Below are 17,754 nucleotides of genomic sequence, written 5' to 3' on the forward strand. Positions count from 1 at the left end.
TGCCCTAGGCAAAGACCTGGGCTGTGGTCTCAGCTCCATCACTGAATAGAGAGGTGATTTTGAACAAGCTTCAACCTCTGTGAGACTCAAAGATAGGCAATGCAGGCCTCGTGTGGTCCCCTGCCATTGGTTGGGACGACAAAATAAAAACAACGGGCATTAGCTCCGGCTTCTGTGCTGATGATCCCAACCCTGCCATTCTTGGTGTCACAGATGGTCATTTCCCCAACTACTGTCAGCCTGACCCACTCCTTCCTTCTCTGTACTTCCAACTACATTTAGTTGAAAGCATTCATAATTGCCATATCTGAAAGGATACTGACTCTTACTTTCCCTACTACTTCCTTACCTCCTTGAGGATAGAAACCATATCTTATACAGCTTCAATTCCTTTGTAGTGCCCTGGACGTAGCAGTACATGGGCAATCAATATCCGGTGAATGCGGCTTTGACAAATGACTCTTTTCTACCAACAGGTTATAAAGAACCTTTGTGTTCCCACCAAGAATGAGGCAGATTACCAGGAATTTTCTAATCGACTTTAATGATTATTGCTTATCTGCAAGGATTAATATTGCATTCATTAAAAATCATTCATATACAAAATAAACCTATTCCACCCCAGGTTGCTCTCCACGTGCTCCCTCTGATCTACAACACCTCATTCTATAATGTCCTTTGTTACATGGCTTGAACAGAGATGGAGCCCTTATCTAATATTCCTATTGACGTAGTAATAGATATGGGAGCAGGGAAGTAGGCCAGAGGGTAGCATGAACCTGGGCTATTTCCCTCCAATGGGGAAAGTCAGTGGGGACACTGATAGTCAGAATACCTCCTAATAAGGGTGGTGGTCTGTTCTCTTTGGAAGAACAGATACAAACTGGGTCTGCCTTAGGAAAATGGGGCTCCAATAGCATCTATGGAGAAGAAAGCATAGTCACACTAATAAAGGATTGAATGTGGTAAAAAGGAAGAGGACAGGAAAAGGAGAAATATTTTGGCATGAGGCACTGTCTCTTGATAGGAGGGAACAGGTTGGGAGCTTTCTTTTCTTGTTTTTCCGGTTGTAATTTCTGTCTTTCTGGTCATCAGTAGTAGAGAAATCAAAGACCTAAATTCCCAATACCAACTTATGAACCAGCTCAATAGTACCATTGTTCAAAGCTAGTAGAGGGTGATTAGGATTTTGAACAAGTATGTCCTTAAAAGCTACTGAGCCCGAAGCTCAGTTTACCATGCAGAGAGACTGGCAAGCTAGGTTTGTAGTTTAAGGATGTATTTCTCTGGTGCTTCAGAAAATGGCTCTGTGGGTGTCTAGGGAATACAAGCCAGGACCTACCAGCCATATTCTTTGCCTTGAATGGATGTACTTTGAATGCACAGACCTTAATTTCCTTCTGCTGGATGCACCAATCAAAAGTGACACCAGAGTGAAATGTCAGACTAATCTCAACACAGCCTGAAGCTGCAGACAGGTCACTCTCTCACCCCAGCTTCATCTACCGATTTTCTCCCCACTGCCAGCTACCCCAGATGTGTTCAGGGACAGATGTGCAGCTGACCAGATAAGTGCTCTTTAGGGACACAGCCTCAAAAAGCAATTCAGTGCTTTATTCTGAGTGATTGTTTAATAAATTCGCCTTCAGTACGAGCAATACAGTGGAAGAGCTATGGAACGAGCAGCTATGGCCCCAATTTACTGACACTATAAAACCGTGGGCTAGAAACAAAGAGGCTTCCCATGGAGTCTGAGCCCAGCAGCTGACTAGACATGGCTCTGCACCCTCCTTATCAGGTGTCTAAAGGAGAAAGAGGGACTGGCACCTACCAAGTGCCAAGCAGTTCCACAAGTGTTAACTCTAAAAATTTTCCTTAAAAAAAAAATTGTACAACAGAAACTGGTGTTGAAAGAGAAATTTCAGTTGAGACAGGTGCAGTCTGGCTAAAAACTAGAAAAGAATGCAGAAGGCGCCCTGGGAGTGGAAGAGGACGTGCTCGGTCTGGGTGGGCTTTAAACAGGCATCCATTCGCCAGCTCTCCTCTGAACCAGTGATGGTGCCTTGCACAAGAAACAGGGCCTGCGACTTCTGAGGGTAATCCACAAACATGCACACAGCTTATATCTCACCTACCCAGCTGGGAGGTACCGCCTTTGCTCCTCCAACAGTCGTGAAGAAGCCCTGATTCAGCAGCTAAGAAATGGGCTCTTTTAAGGCAATTTAGACATTGCAGATTGTTCCACATAGAAAAGAGTACCTTAGTGTTTTCTGTTATTAAGGTACCCCATTAAGACTAAGGTGCCCCAGGATGGGTAAAGGTAACTACAGGAAAGTATCACCCCTCCTAGCTAGGAAAATGAATTCCTTCTGTAGTGACTAGGGTAAGAAATCTTGAACCCTCAGTTTCATCTGTAAAGCTAGGAAACAAATCCCTGTGCGGTTTAGCGAGCTTAGACAGACAAAGACATGAGAAAAAGAGTATTAAACCACAGCGAAAAGAAATTCAAGAAAAGAGTAAAATGAAAATAAAAGTTATTTTAAAAAATATTTTTTTAAAAGTTATGTGGTTCTGTGTGGACTGGTCCTCTGCAATATGGTCCATCAGTATCTGCAATAAAAGGAGATTAATTGGTCAGTCCTTGCCTTTCATCTGAGAAAATTCAAGAAGAAGCTGACTCCAACATACTTCCCACTCCTTTCAACAGCTCAAGTTAGAAAGGCTTACCTAATCAGGAAGACTCACTCTTCCTTCAGCATTTTTCTCTTTCACAAATACCTATTTCTGATAATATAATCTAGGACCCTAACTGCTTCCTACTTTACTTACACCATTTGAGGTAAGATTTCTTTGCCTGCTTCAGAAGCAGAGTTCTTGCACCTTTGCGAACTAGGCCCATTATCCGGTCTTCAGTTAAAATGGCCCCTCCTTTTCAGGCTAGACTTAAGAGAGGGGCTTACTTCCCTTCCCCTTCTTCTCCCAAGGATACCTGTAATAATTGGGCTTGAATGGCCCATTTTTGTTGAGTCCCAGATATTTTGCTTGGTCATCTGTCAGCTCTGTCAGGTGGGCATCAAATGAAGGCAGGTGCAAACTGGCCACATATTCATCTAGGAAGAGCAAAGAAGGAAGCTGAACAGGCTGGCTGCTTCATGTGAGGACCCCGAGCTACAACCTCACCTCCTACTGCTCTTGAATCCTTCCCAACTGCAGGCTGTGAGGAAGCAGCTGGTGGGTGTAAATACCTATAGTGTAAAATGTTCATTTGGTCCTTACTGAAAAAAGCCATGGGGATTGTTGAATAAACTGTAGGGTTAGTGGAGCTTGGAGTCCACCACACCACCCACCTTTTCAGATAAATGTTGTAACAATATTATCTTGTCATATCTCCCCAATCTATATGTAAATTTCGATCTCTGAAACTTTTTTCTTTTTTTTTTTTAAGGATTAAAGTATGACTTTTAATGACAATTCAAAGCATATCAAATTATCTGCATGAATATTTTGTGCAAGCCAAGTATTCTGAGATTGTTAATGTCTTCTTTGATGAAGCTTATGATTTATATTGGAATTTGTAGGTAAATGTACACTGTGCATCTTTATTGCAAAGCTCCAAACTTAGGGAGTAACTAATACTAGATTATTTGAAGAGTCTAAATCAAACAAATCCAACTGTCAATGCTTTATGGGGAAAAAAAATCCATTTAGTTGAATATAAGTGAATCCTCAGTACCTCTAAAACTGTTTTACCATCTTTTGATTGATGCTCAATCTAATCATGGACAGTCTTTTTTCCTAAAGACTATCCTTCACTCAGGCCCTGGAAGACTGACTAATACTAGGTCCCAGGCTAAGCCCTACTTGCTCATCCTTTGGGCCCAGACTGGCTTAGAAGGAATATAAATAGCAATTGTTTCTGTTTTGGTCAGAAGCCCTGAGGGTCTTCCCCTCTCAGATCTATTTTATTTTTTTGTTTGTTTTTTGTTTTTTCTCAGAAGCCATTCTTTGTCTCATTTCTTAATCACTAGCTTGAAAAGGCCAAGGTCCCCCACCGCACCCTGGCATCTCCAGTTGTCCTGATCTATGGACTCAGATGGCTCCAGAGGAGAAGGTGAGACTGGTGACTTTGCACAGAGCTCCCTCACTCAAATCCATTTCACTTGCATGTCATGGCATCACCTTTCTAAAGTCATGTTCCTCTTCGAGAACAAAGGACAAACAGCAGCAACAGCAGCAGCCAATCTGTACTCTTGAAGTGTATTTTTGGAACCCAAGTCTCACCTAAGATTTTACAGGTATCCCTATTAAATTTCATCTTATTAGATCTTGCCTATTATTTTAGCCTGCCAAGACCGTTTTGGATCTTGACTGACAGGGAATGTACCAGCAACTATTTCTATTAACTCTGGGTCATCTGCCTTTTGGATAAGCAAGAGGCCTTTATCAGAGTTACTGATAAAATCATTAAACAGCTTAGCCAAAGGCTGATCCCTGGGGCACTTCACTAACGAAGGTCTTTTATCTTCTAACTTCCTAACATCAAACCATTAATGATTACTCTTTGGTTTAGCCACCATTCCACTAGTTCTGATTCTAATAGTACTAATAATTTAATGCACTTCTTTCCATCTTGTCCATGAGAATAACTTAAGAAATTTGTCAAATGTTTTGCTGAAATCCAGCTAAACTATATCTGCAGCATAGTACCCCTCTCAAGAAAGGAAATGAAGTTAAGTTTACCTTGTACACTGACATCCACTAAGGGATAAAATTCACAAAGGCAGTAACAATCTAAAATTTATATAAAGCTTCATGGTTTACAGAGCACTTTCCTTACATCACTCCTAAGGCAAGTAATGCTGGTATTTCTACCATTATGAAGGGCTAGAGCCAGGCCATGAACTCAAGTCTCCTGACTCCAGGCCCGGGGTGCTGCCCTCATAAGAACAATTTGGAATATTTATGCAACGATGCAGATGGCTGGACAGTCTGGACAAATCCTTGCTGCTTTGCACTTACCCATCTTCTTGGGCAGCAAATACACATCCTGTTTGTAGCGTCCTTCTGGGGCATTGTAGAGTTCTATCAGAGCCAAGGCCTGTGGTAGATAAAATAGGAAAAGATGAGAACAAAAACCAGTTTTTGCACTGGAGCATTAACCTAGACTAACAGGAATCTATAAGAAGTTCTATTTGGTAGGGTTTTTCAATGCACTGGCCTTAAACTGTGCTGGACATCAGCCAATACTACATGACCAGGGTCTATTTAACCCGGAGCAAGGGTTAAAACGAAACAAAACTCTGCAGCCCACACATTTTTCAAATAGATGCCAAGCACTTTCTGCCTCATTGAGTTTCCCTCTCTCCTTGAGATTTTAGATTTTATCTAAAATTTTAGATTATCCCTTGTTTACTGATGATTTGAGAACGCCAGAACAGAACAGGCATATGCCAGAGACAGTAGTTAGCCATCTGTTCAAAGATTAGTACAAATTCCCCTATGGTTATAAGAACTCGATCTTGCTCCATTAATCCCAGTATTAGGAGAAGGAGGCAAAGCCTCCAGTGACATACCTGGGTTGTAGCTGTGATGGAAAGAACAAAAGTGGGAACTGTCGAACAGCTCAGGTTAAGCAGGCGACCCTGAAAACACATCAAGAAGCAGAGAATGATGATGGGATCAGTTCTACTGCTACTCTTGGTTGAAAATTCAGGTGACACATGGGCCAGCCTATTAATGGACAGGATTCAGAGCCTCTCTAAGACTCAAAAGGAAGAAAAGCAAAGTGTGTTATTCTAACCTAAGTTCTAGGTCCCTGTCCCCCTTGCTCCACCCATACCATTCACCCCTCAGTCCCTAATGCCTGGTGCTCCCTTTGTAAATAAACCTGGGTCCAAGGGGCTAATGAGCAAGAGCTGGTTTAACAGCTTTCTCCAGAATCTCAAACTCAACCATGAAAAGTCCCATTACTTTGTCTCTATCCTCTCGCCATATACAGATCTCTCTATCCCACATCAAAGCCAGATGCCTTCTAGAAGAATACCTCTGCCAGGAGGACAACACGTTTGCCATCCGGCCAGATGACATGGTCCACCTGAGAGCGAACTCGCTCCCATGTCAATTCGGGTGTCCGGAGGCTTGTCTGAAAGGGAGAGAACAAGTTGAAGTATAGCTATAAGACAAAAGAAGAGAGCGGAAAAAAATGTCTAAGACAGTGGCCACTCGGGATCAAATGAGAGAGGGGCCTTACCACGTCAATTTCGGTATTGGAGTGGCCCATGTTACACACAATGCAGCTATTCTTCATTCGGTCCAAGTGTTCCCGGGTCACTACATTTTTATTTCCTGAAGGGAAGAAAAGAGTGACTAGGATAAAGGTATACTACAGAACAAAGGTACCAATGGAAAGGTTGAATGGTTCTGGCATTAGCTATGGCATGGAGAGGTTTTCTCAGATTTAGGAGAAAAAGGGATCCCTATGTTTGGTTCTTAGGCTAAGCAGGCCAAAGAAGCCAGAAGGGAGCTAAAGCTTCCCATTCTTTGTAAGTCCTGTTGACCCAGTTTTTAGTTCAAAAGAGCATAAAACTAAACACAGGCCTCACTTGCCTTGTACAAGCTTCAAATGCCGGACTATGTCTCAGACTTTGCTTGCCCTTCTAGGTCAACAGTTCTCAAACTTTCTGATCTCAGACCTTTTTTACACTTAAAAATTATTAAAGATCTCCAAGGGCTTTAGTTTATGCGGATTTATCAATTTTTACTGTATTAAAAATTAAAATGTCTTAGTATAATTACGAAAACAGGTTCTGCCTCAAGTGCCCCCCTGAAAGGGTCTTGGGGACCCCCAGGGTCAGACCCATAAGCTTCTACACCTACCTGTGCAAGTTATCACCACATCCACTTGTCGAATGACTTCATTTAACTTCACCACCCGGAACCCGTCCATACTGGAAGAAGAAAGAGAATGATGAGCAAACAAGCAGGCAGTGATCCAGAGGCCAGGCCACTCCAATGGGAGACTCAGTCATAGTAATCACACATAACAGGCTATGCTGAGCTAGTGACTGTCCTTTTGAAATAATCCTAGATTCTAATTTGAGCAAGAGAAAGACCAAAGACCCTGAAATCAAGGGATAGTTTATCTGTAGACTATGATGGTGAGGCTGCCCAAAAGGCTTTATTTATTAGACTAGCCAAAAATTTCCAGACTACGCTCGCTACATTCCTTCTTGGGTTCCCGTCAATACGAATGATTATCAACTTACAGGGCCAGAGGAGTCCAAAGATAGACACTTATATGGGAGAATCTAGTACTAAATCGGGTGACATGATCAGTCTGTTCCTTACCAGGCCTGAAGGGCACAAATAGGATCAATTTCTGTGATGTAGACTATTGCTCCGAGGGCCTTCAGAGCAGCACAACATCCCTTTCCCACCTGCAAAGCAAGAGAAAGAAAGTGGACTCTCACACCTCCAAGGCTGAAGTGTTTGGAAAGGGTTAGCTTCTTGGTGGATGGGACTAAGCCCTTCTGAAGGCCTTCAACTAAATTTAGAGAATGGAAGCAGAGCAGAAGTGAATACAGAGTATACTGTACATTCCATGCTAAGCCAGTAATTTATACGAGAAGCAGAATGCCTATAAGGGTGAAAACAGGCAAGGAAACAGTAAGGAGATGGGGAGGAGGGAATTATTAGGTGAACCAGGCCAAGGTCAGGCAATCACAATCTTATCTCTCACTCCATAAAAATCTGCAAGCTCTCACTCCAGAGATTTTGACCTTAAAAAGAACCTCACTCCCTACTGGTTTTTTTTACAATAATAACACCAAGACCACTGGATGTGGGTGAGGACAGGGGGACAAAAAATGAGGGCATGTGATTCCTGACTACATGAGTAAGAGAGATATTTTCTCTATCAAGGTACATAATTCTTAAAGAGGTAAGCCCTCTTGCTAAGTCATAACCTCAATGGTGGTTATTATCTCCCTCCCCTGACAAGAGTTCACAATCTCCAGTGCTACAAACAGCACATAACTACTAAGTTGGCAGCTCATCCTTAGTTTTCCGTTTCTGTTTTTTAAAAAGGCTAGTTCATAAAAGTATACTTCAGGCAAAGCATAGATTTTCTGTGACTTACAATGAAAAAAAAACCCACAACAGAGATTTGTTTCATTTGAGACTATCAGCTATAATCTGTACCACCCTGAATTTACACCTTTACTCCACACAACCATTAATGAGCTATTAAGAGTGTAGCTAAAGTGGATTCATCTGAACCAAAACTAATAAAAAGCTATCGCTAAGGAACAGGATGCAGACATTCCATTCCATTCCCCACCCTGCTCATAATCCACGTGAGGTTCACCCATTCTGCAAGCCTATCTACAGCTTGGAGTAAAAAAACCTTTGCTATTGGAATGAGGAGACATTATCTAAAAGCATATGCAAAGCCCAATTAGCAATAATCCTAGGGTGATATAAATTTCAGTAGGACAAGTTTCATTACAGGAGTCTGTTTTAGGACAAGATAATGGCTAGTAGGAAGAAGTGGGGGAGAGGGAAGCTCCAAGAAGGCTACCAAAGCCCAGCTAGTTACCTCGCCATACCCACACACCACCACTTGTTTTCCTCCAAACATCACATCTGTGGTCCTCTTGAGGCTGTGGAAAAAAGACGAAGACTCCATTCAAATACTGCTAATTCAAATGCAATCCCTGCGTGCAGCTTTCCCATTGGGGGAGCCTTATAGGCTCAGGTGCCTCAGGTAGAAGACCCCAAACTGGTGTCTCTTGAAATGGGATTCACAGACACCTGCCCAAAGTGAAGGAAAGCAATAGAGAATCAGACAGTGTGAGGAAAGGCTGCTATCATCACTTATGCCAAGTAACAGGATGACAAGACTGTGACCTGGAAAAGGGACTGGGTACCATATAGTCCGGCCTTTTCATTTTACAGATAAGGAAACTGAGGTCAAGTGAGGTCATCAAGCAGGTGGCAGCACAAGACTTCATACCTGGACTTGGACCTGATCCTCTGACCCCAAATCCATGGTCTTTCCCATGACACCTTCAAGTTCTCTCTCCTCCCCTTCCTCACAGGTTTGATACCTGCAGTCTCTACTCACCCATCCAAAATGGACTCTCGGCAGCAGTACAAGTTATCAAACTTCTGTTTGGTAACAGAGTCATTGACATTCATGGCTGGAACGCAGAGCTTGCCAGCTTTGGAGAGCTGATATAGCCTAAGAAGGGGAGAAACCACAAACACAAATAAATGGAATGAAAATGAAATGTGGGAACAACTGCATTAATTCCCTTCCAAGCCCAGCCCTACCCTTCTCACCCCTACTTCCCAAGGATTTTAGCAAACAAAAGCCTATTCCTTGCCTTCCCTCACTTATAACCTTTAGAGAAAGGCTTAGAGAAGCTTACTTCTCTATAAAAGTGATGCCATTTCCCTAGACTCACCTGATTCAAGGGGAGAAAAAAAAAAGTAGATGATAATTGGAAGCAACCTTCTAGGCCCCCCATCTTTCAAAAATGAAAACTCAAAGAGTCAGCCTTTGGCTAGTGAAAGCGTTCTCAACCTCTGCTACAGGCTCAACATACAGCCCAGCAGAAATGACATAGGAACTTGCTGAGGCAAAGGCAAGAGGGGCAGCTACCCCAGAGGCTGTTACCTGTGCACACCAGTCACGCTCTCCTCCACAATGCCTCGGATCTTCTTAAACACGTTTGGGTACTTCTTATAAACCCAGTGAGTTAAGTCTCCCCCATCATCCAGGATCTACAGAACAGCCAGAAGACTTCTATGGGCATTCAGGCTGCTAACGCTGGGGGAACTGTGGACCCACTTTTTGAACCAACAGTGAGTCCTACAGTGGCCTCTTATGATTAGGAGGAAAGAGGCTCACACAGGGAAGATATATTTGGCCTTATTGACATGAAAAGGACCACAACCAAAGATTCCTTGGCTCCAAAATTGGACAGTGGGCTCTGCATAACCTATTTTTCCCTGAGACCTGAGGTACACAAAATTCTTTAATGCAACAAGAGAGCTTCTAAAGCAGGAAGAAAAGTCAGATCCATGCTCCAAAAGATAGCTCTGAGTGATTTCCTCTCATTTCCTTTCTGTCATTTCTGAGCCAGAAGCTTCTAGCTACTCCCTCTTCTTCCCCTAACTCTATAATACCCAACCCTCGGACCCTTCCTTGACAACTGGAAAATAAAACATTTTAAAAGGAACAGTCAATGGACATGACAAAACATCTAGAACATATTCAGTAATGGGAGTCATGTTTTGAGGAAAGAGAAAAGGAGAAATGCAATAGCTTCTCCAGCGGTCAGAAAGGGAACATTTCTGTTTGCTTTTACCATGTTGGCTTGCCAACCATCCATGTTCACACAGCGGTCAATGCACCACCAGAAGTCATCCTCTGATTCCCCTTTCCATGCAAACACTGCAACACCTGGAAAAAAGTCAACACAATTAGTTCTTCTTTTTTGGGGGTTAAAAATCCCCTAGAAATAGTTCCCAAAACCCATGGGAAGAGCAAGAGCCCTAATGAACAATTATCTGGAGGGACTAGAAAGCCAAAGAAGCCAAACTACCACTGTGAGTCTGCCAATGACTTCGGTCAAAGGATCAAGACATTTGAGTCTAAGCACTTGAAGATCCTGAGAAAGCAGTTACAATTCAATGAAGAACATCTGGGGCAGCTAGGTGACGCAGTGAGTAGAGCACCGGCCCTGGAGTCAGGAGGACCTGAGTTCAAAACCAGCCTCAGACACTTGACACATATACTAGCTGTGTGACCTTGGGCAAGTCACTTAACCCCAATTGCCCTTCCCCCCCGCCAAATGAAGAACATCTGATTTCTAAGCATCACAAGAATGAAATAAAGGCAGAAATATTTCTTCAAGTAAGGAACCTGCTAAATCAACGAATACCTGAATAACTGTTGGTCCATGTGAAATGGTGGTATCCCTTCAAAGGGACGTCCAAAATTAGGCACAACTCTAGGATTTGTTTAATAAGAATAACTCTACACCAGGGATGGACTACAAGAGACTAAAATTTCCCCTCCTCAAACCTTATTGAAATCCTTCCATAATTAAAACATAAGACAGTTAAGTTCCTTTCCTTTTGTACTGCTTCCAAGAAATTATGCTTAGGTATCTTTCTGGGGGCAAAGATAATATAAAATGTGACCAACTTACCAGCTTCTGCCAATGCAGCTGCAACCTCATTCTGAGTGGAGTAGATATTGCAGGCAGACCAGCGACACTGAGCCCCTAGGGCACAGAGTGTCTCAATCAACACCTGTGCATACAGGTAAGAAAACACAGTGAGAAATGGGGGCATGGCAAAGAGTGGCATGCAAGAGATATCAAGAAGGCCACCCACAAACTCTGATGCAACAACTGCTAAATTGAAATAAAAGAATGCAAACTAGGTAGAAGAGGGATGCCTTACTTTATGCAAAAGATATATTCCTTTAGAGTGTAAATCAAGTATTATTTTTAAAATGCATCAAGGGACCTTCCTTGCTACACAAAGGAATATGGAAAATCCTTTAACATCTTTGCTTTGTAAATTCAACTCTTCATAGCAGGTACACCTAAAGTGAGTTACACTTATATAAGCAAGGTTTTGATACCCACAGAAAATCCAATCCTTTGATAACAGAAAGGTAACACCTAATAAAGTATGAGGGTTAGTTAGATGAGAACGGAAACGAAGAATCTGAGCTAAATGCTAACCATAGCACATCTCTTTTCTTTCTCTACTTTATTATGAGGCTCCTTCCATTTCCCCCAATATATTTACTCACTGCAGTCTGGGCCGTGATGTGTGTACAGCCCACTATTTTAGCACCAGCCAAGGGCTTCTCCCCCTGAGCACGTTTCCTGAGTGAAATCAGAGCAGACATGTCTGTGAAAGAACAGAGATTTGAGCTAGGACTGCACTAGGGATCTCACCAATCCTGCTAAAATGCACTCTGAGGCAGTCAAGTTCACACACTGAAGACCCATTATGGAAAGTCCAGTTGAGGCCAGGTAGCAGAAGGCAGAGAAGCACCAAGCACATTCCCACAATGATTACAGACTAGATGTGATGAGGCTGGCAGAGCTAGAGTGAGCAAGTTATCACAGAAGCACCTGAAAATTGATCTCCTGCACTCCTTCAAGCACTAGGTAGCACAGAGTGGCTCCCAGCTAGATGACAAACAGAAGTAGCAGATTTTCAAAACTGGTGATACTAGAGATATTCTGGTTGCTCATTTGGGGAAAAATGATGAGTTTGGCTAATGATATCATATACAAATCAGACCAAGAAGGGAGACTTCACCCTCAGCTGAAGCGACTTGCTTCTGCTTTTCCATGCTCTGTCTCACCCCATCGTGGAGGTCTCTTTGGTTCCCCGACTCCCTCCCTGTATAGAATATGCCTGAAATGTGAAATTGATACAAGGATAACTCAAGACTTCCTTGATGAACTAACCTGAAACAAAGGGTTCCACTGATTAGACTTTGGCTTCTCACGGCTGTTCCAGGAGAGGGTGCTGCAGCCACCCAAGATGCTTCAGTCAACTACACCCTAACTTAAAGCTTACTTAGATCACATAACCGAGAGTGGACACTTCTAGGAAACTTTCTCCCACTGGAAGTTTCATTGACTATTTACCTCTGTGGGACCCTGTAGAACTAGTCACAATATAGTTAAGTGGGCTCTTTACTGAGCTGATCACTAACAGTGATGCTGCCAGGAAGGAAAAGGCATTCAAACGTGCCTACTATGTGCTAAGGAAAAAAAAAAAAAAGGAAAGAGAGCAAGAGTTTGAGGCTCCACCTAAACTTAAGGGTTGCTCTGGCAGCTGAGCATGCTGCATTTCCCCCAGGTATCTTCCGTTTAGCTTCAAGCCACTACCTGGCTCAGAGACTCTTATGCCCCAGAAGTGGTTGTTTCTAATCCCCAAACCCAGCAGGTTCCCTTACCCTCTTCCTTTCCTTACCTTGTTCAGCAATCTCAATCTCCCGGCGCCCAAATTCTGCTTGTTTGATATTCTTCACACAAAAATTGCTGCTGCCTTTGGAGTTGGTTTGTTGCTTCTCTCTCGGGGAAACCTCATCATCGGAGCTGTCTGTATAGGATGCAGCTAGAGCCAGGGAGCAAAGAAATGACAACAGGACAATCTCAATGGCTCCAAACTCAACACAGGCCAGCTACCTAAGGGGCTATCGGTAAGGCCAAAAGACAAGTTTCACATTCATTCTCACCTCCAGAGCTCAACAGGTGATGTTATTGGAACTACTGTCTATCTTTTCATTTGGCTGTCATCCCACCAACGTCCTTGATGTCCCTGTGGCCTCAGTGCCATCACTATCAAACCGCTGCAATTTCTTCACTCCAATACCTCCAAAGGACTCAAAGTAATGTAATACTTGTTGCTAATTCTGATAATTCTGGCAGAGTCCCAGGAAAAAATTCAGTACTAATAAAATCAATGGCATTCTTCTAAAGAGGAAAACTGTGCATGGAGGCAATGAAATCTTAATGGGGATTACAGAAGATTGTGTTCAAAGGGTACAACGAGGGGGAAAATGAGCCAGAAGATATATAGTTTAGGTTCTATTGACAGTATGGGGGAAAGTTAAATGAGTTTGTTTACAGGGAATTTGTGAGGATAAGCCAAAGGGGTATCTCTTTCCAATCACCTCTTTCCTCTTTCAATCTCAGGACACTTCCTTTGATATTTCCTCTGCCACTAGTCCTCTCTCCCTTGACTTATGACTGGATACAATGATCTGTGTCTAGCCCAATGTCCCTTCAGTCTCATCTGAATGCCAGGAAACCTTCCACATTCAATTCCACACTACTACGCCCTAACAGCCCTTTGGCTGTCTTTAACGGTGATAACTACCCATTATACAGAGTGTCACACAAGTCCTTTTCCACTGTCTTCTCTTCAGCAGTGCATCTTCTACCACCACTGAGCCACTTTTTTTTTTCTTAGAATCAGCTGCACTTGCCTAATGTTATGTGGATCTCTTTCTCCAGATGCCCTTGCTCATGGAAGCTTCCATCCTTCAAACAGCCTTTTGATTAAATTCACAGAACATTTGTGAAGCGACTTTTAGGAGCAAGGCACTGACCAAAGGCTAAGGTAAAAAGATAAAAAAAAAATCTCTGGCCTTGAGGAATTCATAATCTAATGAGGAAAAATGAGTGATGCAAAAGGCAGAATGGGATAGGGGCAAAATGCCTCAAGTACTCAAGGAAAATTTGAGTAGGATGAGATCAAGGAAGGTTTTGCAAAGGAGGCGGTGACTAAGCTGGTTCCCAAATGAAGAAAAGGATTTTAAGAACAGAATTCTAGAATATTCTAGGAATAAGGTAAATGCATAAACGGCCAGTAATTCAGTATGTTCATACCAGTAGAACATGAAGACCAGATTGATACCTTACTATAAAGCTCAGCTTGAGATTCAACTTTTTTAGAAGCCACATACATAATGGATGCTTAATAATGCTGCTGAATAAATGGGAAAGGAGGGTCACAGTCAATGAGTATTAATAGAAATTTTGTATAGTACTTACTGTGTGCCAAGCATGTGCTAAGCTCTTTATAGTTGTTATCTCATTAGATCTTCACAACAACCCTGTGAGGTAAGTGCTATCATTATCCCCATTTTACAGATATGGACACTGAGGCAGGTAGAGGCTAAGTGACTTGCCCAGGGTCACACAGCTAGTAAGTGCTTGAGGCCAGATTTGAACTCAGGTCTTCCTGACTCCCGGCCTAGCACTTTGTTCACTATAACAGTTTGAGAAGCACTGAAGAGATCTAGAGCAGATCAAGTTTAAGAAGCCCTGTCTGTTTTATAGCAACACCTCACTGTCTCAGCTTGATCTGCTAATCCTCCCAAGACAGCATTCTTTTACTGATAGTGACTTGCTAGCCATGACCTCTCTCTTTGCTTCCACATTTCTAGCACGAATGAGACAATGAGGCAGCAGTTTTGCCTAGTTAACAGTGCTGTGCAAAGGTCAGGCATTATTAAGAAGGCAATGATTTAGTTACCAGGTTGTAGTGAGGATTAAATGAGATAAGGGCAAAAGGCTACAACACTGGATGGGTGTGGAGGACTGGGGCGATTACGTGGTGGGGAGTAGCTTGTTGGGCAGGTACCACCCCTCACTGGGAAGAGCACGCCCAAGGAAGTGGTGATAACAGATGCTTAATAATGGCTGCAATAATATGACCTTATATTTATATAGATATAGCTATGTATTTTACATCTTTAAAAACTGTAATATACTATTCTCATAGTATAAACATGTCATAAATACTATATGTTTGCAAGGTACTTTATAGCTTTAAAAACATATAGAGGTCAATACCTGTGTCTATCTCCTCCCCTTTGACTCAATCCTCAACTCTACAATATGGTTTTTTATCCCACCACTGAAAGAAACTGCTTTCTCCAAGGCAATTAATGAGCTTTTAAATCTCATGGCCTTTTCCCAAATCTCATGCTTCTTTAATTATAGCACCTGACACTTGATCACAACTTCCCAGCTCCTGAATGCCCTTTCCTCCCTAGGTTAGCATGACACAATTGCCTCTTATTTCTCTTCCAGCCTGATTAGCTTTTCAGTATCGTTTGCAGGATCATACTTCATGCCCCACCCCCTTGTGTGGAAGTATATCTCAGGGCTCTAGCCTGTGTCCTCCTTTTCTCCCTTTTCACTAACTTTCTTAGGCTATCCCATCAGCTCATAATGGATTCGACTATTAGCTCTGTACAAATGACTCCCAAATCTATATACTGAGCCTTCAACTCTCTCCTGAACTGTAGTCCTCCTACCCCAACTGCCTTCAAGACTTCCTGACTCCATGTCCTGTGGGCATCTGAAACTCACTATATCCAAAACAGATTCCTTCCCTTAACCTAGCCCTCCTCTTAACTTCCTTCCCAATTTCTGTCTTAAAACACTCCCAACCCTCCAGTCACTCAGGTTCACAACCTAAGAATCATTTTTAACTATTCACTCTCCCTCCTTCCCTCAAACCCCAACACAGCCAACTGGCAAATTTCACCAGTTTTACTTATCTGACACCTCTTGCATCCATCTTCCCTCCTCTCACACAGCTACCACCCTAGTTCAGGTCCTCACTACTACCTCTACCTATAACGTACGGAATACCATCCTAATTGGCTTCCTTATACCCTATCTCTCCCTCCCCTCATCTTTCATACATCTGCCAAATAGAGAACAATAAAGTACACATCTGCCCATGTCACTTCCTGACTTAAGAAGCCTCAGTGGCTTCTTGTAGTCTCTAGGATAAAATAAAAACTCCTCTTTAGCATTTTAAATCCTTCTTAATTTGGCTCCGAACTCTCTTTCCAGACTGACCTGTTACTCTACTCCCTCCCCCACATCCTTTATATTCTAGCCAAACTGTCCTTCTCCCTGTCAGCTGTATACAACCTCCCATCTTCTCCCCCTGGGCCCCTGAACAGACTGCCCTCCACGCCTCGACTTCTCTCCCATCCTCACCAGTGTGCTCAGAATTGCTAGCTCACTATGAAATTCCGCTCAAGGCCTCTCTCTTTTCAAGAGGCTTCACTCTTCCAATTGCTGATGTCCTTCCTCCCCGCCCCGCCCCCCATCCCCAAACATTATTTTGCATTTCTTTTGGACATATTTACTTATATTGTTACATGTTCCTTTCTTCTAGTAGAATTTAAGCTCCTTGAGGGCAAGGACTGTTCATTTTGTCTTTATATCCCCAACACTTAGAGCAGTGCTTGATGGATAACCAATGTTTGTTGAATTAAATTAAAAAACAAATCATAGGAAATTAACTTCTTCCTTCCTTCCTTCTTTCCTTCCTTCTAGACTGGTAGATCAGGGGAATGCCACAGACACAATATATCTTGATTTCAATAAGGCATTTGACAAAGTCTTTCATGATATTTTTTATGGACAAACTGGAGAGCTATAAGCAGGATAATATAGTTAGAGAGGGATTCAGAACTGGTTGGTTAATCACCCAAAGAGGGGGGATTATTAAGTCCATGTTGATCTGGAGGAATGTCTGAAGCAGAGCACCCTCAGGGTTTTACTTTTAGCCCTGTTCTATTTTTATCAGTATTTTTAATGAAGACAAAGATATCATGGTTATCAAACGTACAGAAGACAGAAAGCTGAGAGGGATAGTTAAAAAAATAGATGACACTTGGGAACCAAGATCTACATGGGCTAGAATAATGGGCTGAATTTAATAAGGTGAAAAGTAACTGAAACAAATGTCAAGTCCTACCCTAAAAGTTCAAAAAGTCATCTGCACAAGTAAAAGGCTAAGGCAACTCTCATGAGAAGATCTAAGCATTTTCGTGAACCCCAAGTACAGCTGGAGTCAGTAATGAACTATGGCAGTCCAAAAGGCCAGTGTGATCTCGGAAGGCAATAAGAGAAGTGGAGAGTGGCCAGAATAAAGGAGACTCCACCTTGTTCACACCATATTTGGATTACTCATTCCACAAGTTAATTCAGCCAACCTACACACGCTAAGTGCATCTAGCACTGTACTAGACACTGGTGAAGATAGTTTGGCTAGGACATGTCCCTCCCATCATCGAGCTTATAGTTTATTCGTAAGATAAAATATCAAGGTAGCTGTAATTATTAGGTTTACTTCTCAACACACAATTTAGGAAGGATATTGACTATTTGGAGCATG

The 17,754-nt window shown here is 42.5% G+C and overlaps 1 protein-coding gene across 2 annotated transcripts in view; it reads right to left on the reverse strand.

The window, feature by feature from the left end:
- Positions 1-525: 525 nt before the first annotated feature.
- The window catches only part of AHCYL1 (adenosylhomocysteinase like 1), a 48,010-nt gene continuing 30,781 nt past the window's right edge, over positions 526-17,754 (reverse strand). Inside the window, exons 3-18 of one of the 2 annotated variants that reach the window (XM_036766643.1) lie at positions 13,015-13,158; positions 12,352-12,450; positions 11,834-11,934; positions 11,220-11,322; positions 10,374-10,468; positions 9,680-9,786; positions 9,125-9,241; positions 8,597-8,660; positions 7,348-7,436; positions 6,877-6,947; positions 6,251-6,345; positions 6,044-6,142; positions 5,574-5,642; positions 5,020-5,098; positions 2,990-3,110; positions 526-2,610 (exon numbers count right to left, since the gene is read on the reverse strand). In XM_036766643.1, the coding sequence (XP_036622538.1) occupies positions 2,604-2,610; positions 2,990-3,110; positions 5,020-5,098; positions 5,574-5,642; positions 6,044-6,142; positions 6,251-6,345; positions 6,877-6,947; positions 7,348-7,436; positions 8,597-8,660; positions 9,125-9,241; positions 9,680-9,786; positions 10,374-10,468; positions 11,220-11,322; positions 11,834-11,934; positions 12,352-12,450; positions 13,015-13,158 (1,460 nt within the window). In that variant the 3' untranslated portion in view covers positions 526-2,603. The remainder of the gene's footprint in view (positions 2,611-2,989; positions 3,111-5,019; positions 5,099-5,573; positions 5,643-6,043; positions 6,143-6,250; positions 6,346-6,876; positions 6,948-7,347; positions 7,437-8,596; positions 8,661-9,124; positions 9,242-9,679; positions 9,787-10,373; positions 10,469-11,219; positions 11,323-11,833; positions 11,935-12,351; positions 12,451-13,014; positions 13,159-17,754) is intronic. The other variant, XM_036766644.1, reaches the window with a different exon arrangement.

The sequence above is a fragment of the Trichosurus vulpecula genome, chromosome 7, assembly GCF_011100635.1.
Source record: "Trichosurus vulpecula isolate mTriVul1 chromosome 7, mTriVul1.pri, whole genome shotgun sequence".
NCBI lineage: Eukaryota > Metazoa > Chordata > Mammalia > Diprotodontia > Phalangeridae > Trichosurus > Trichosurus vulpecula.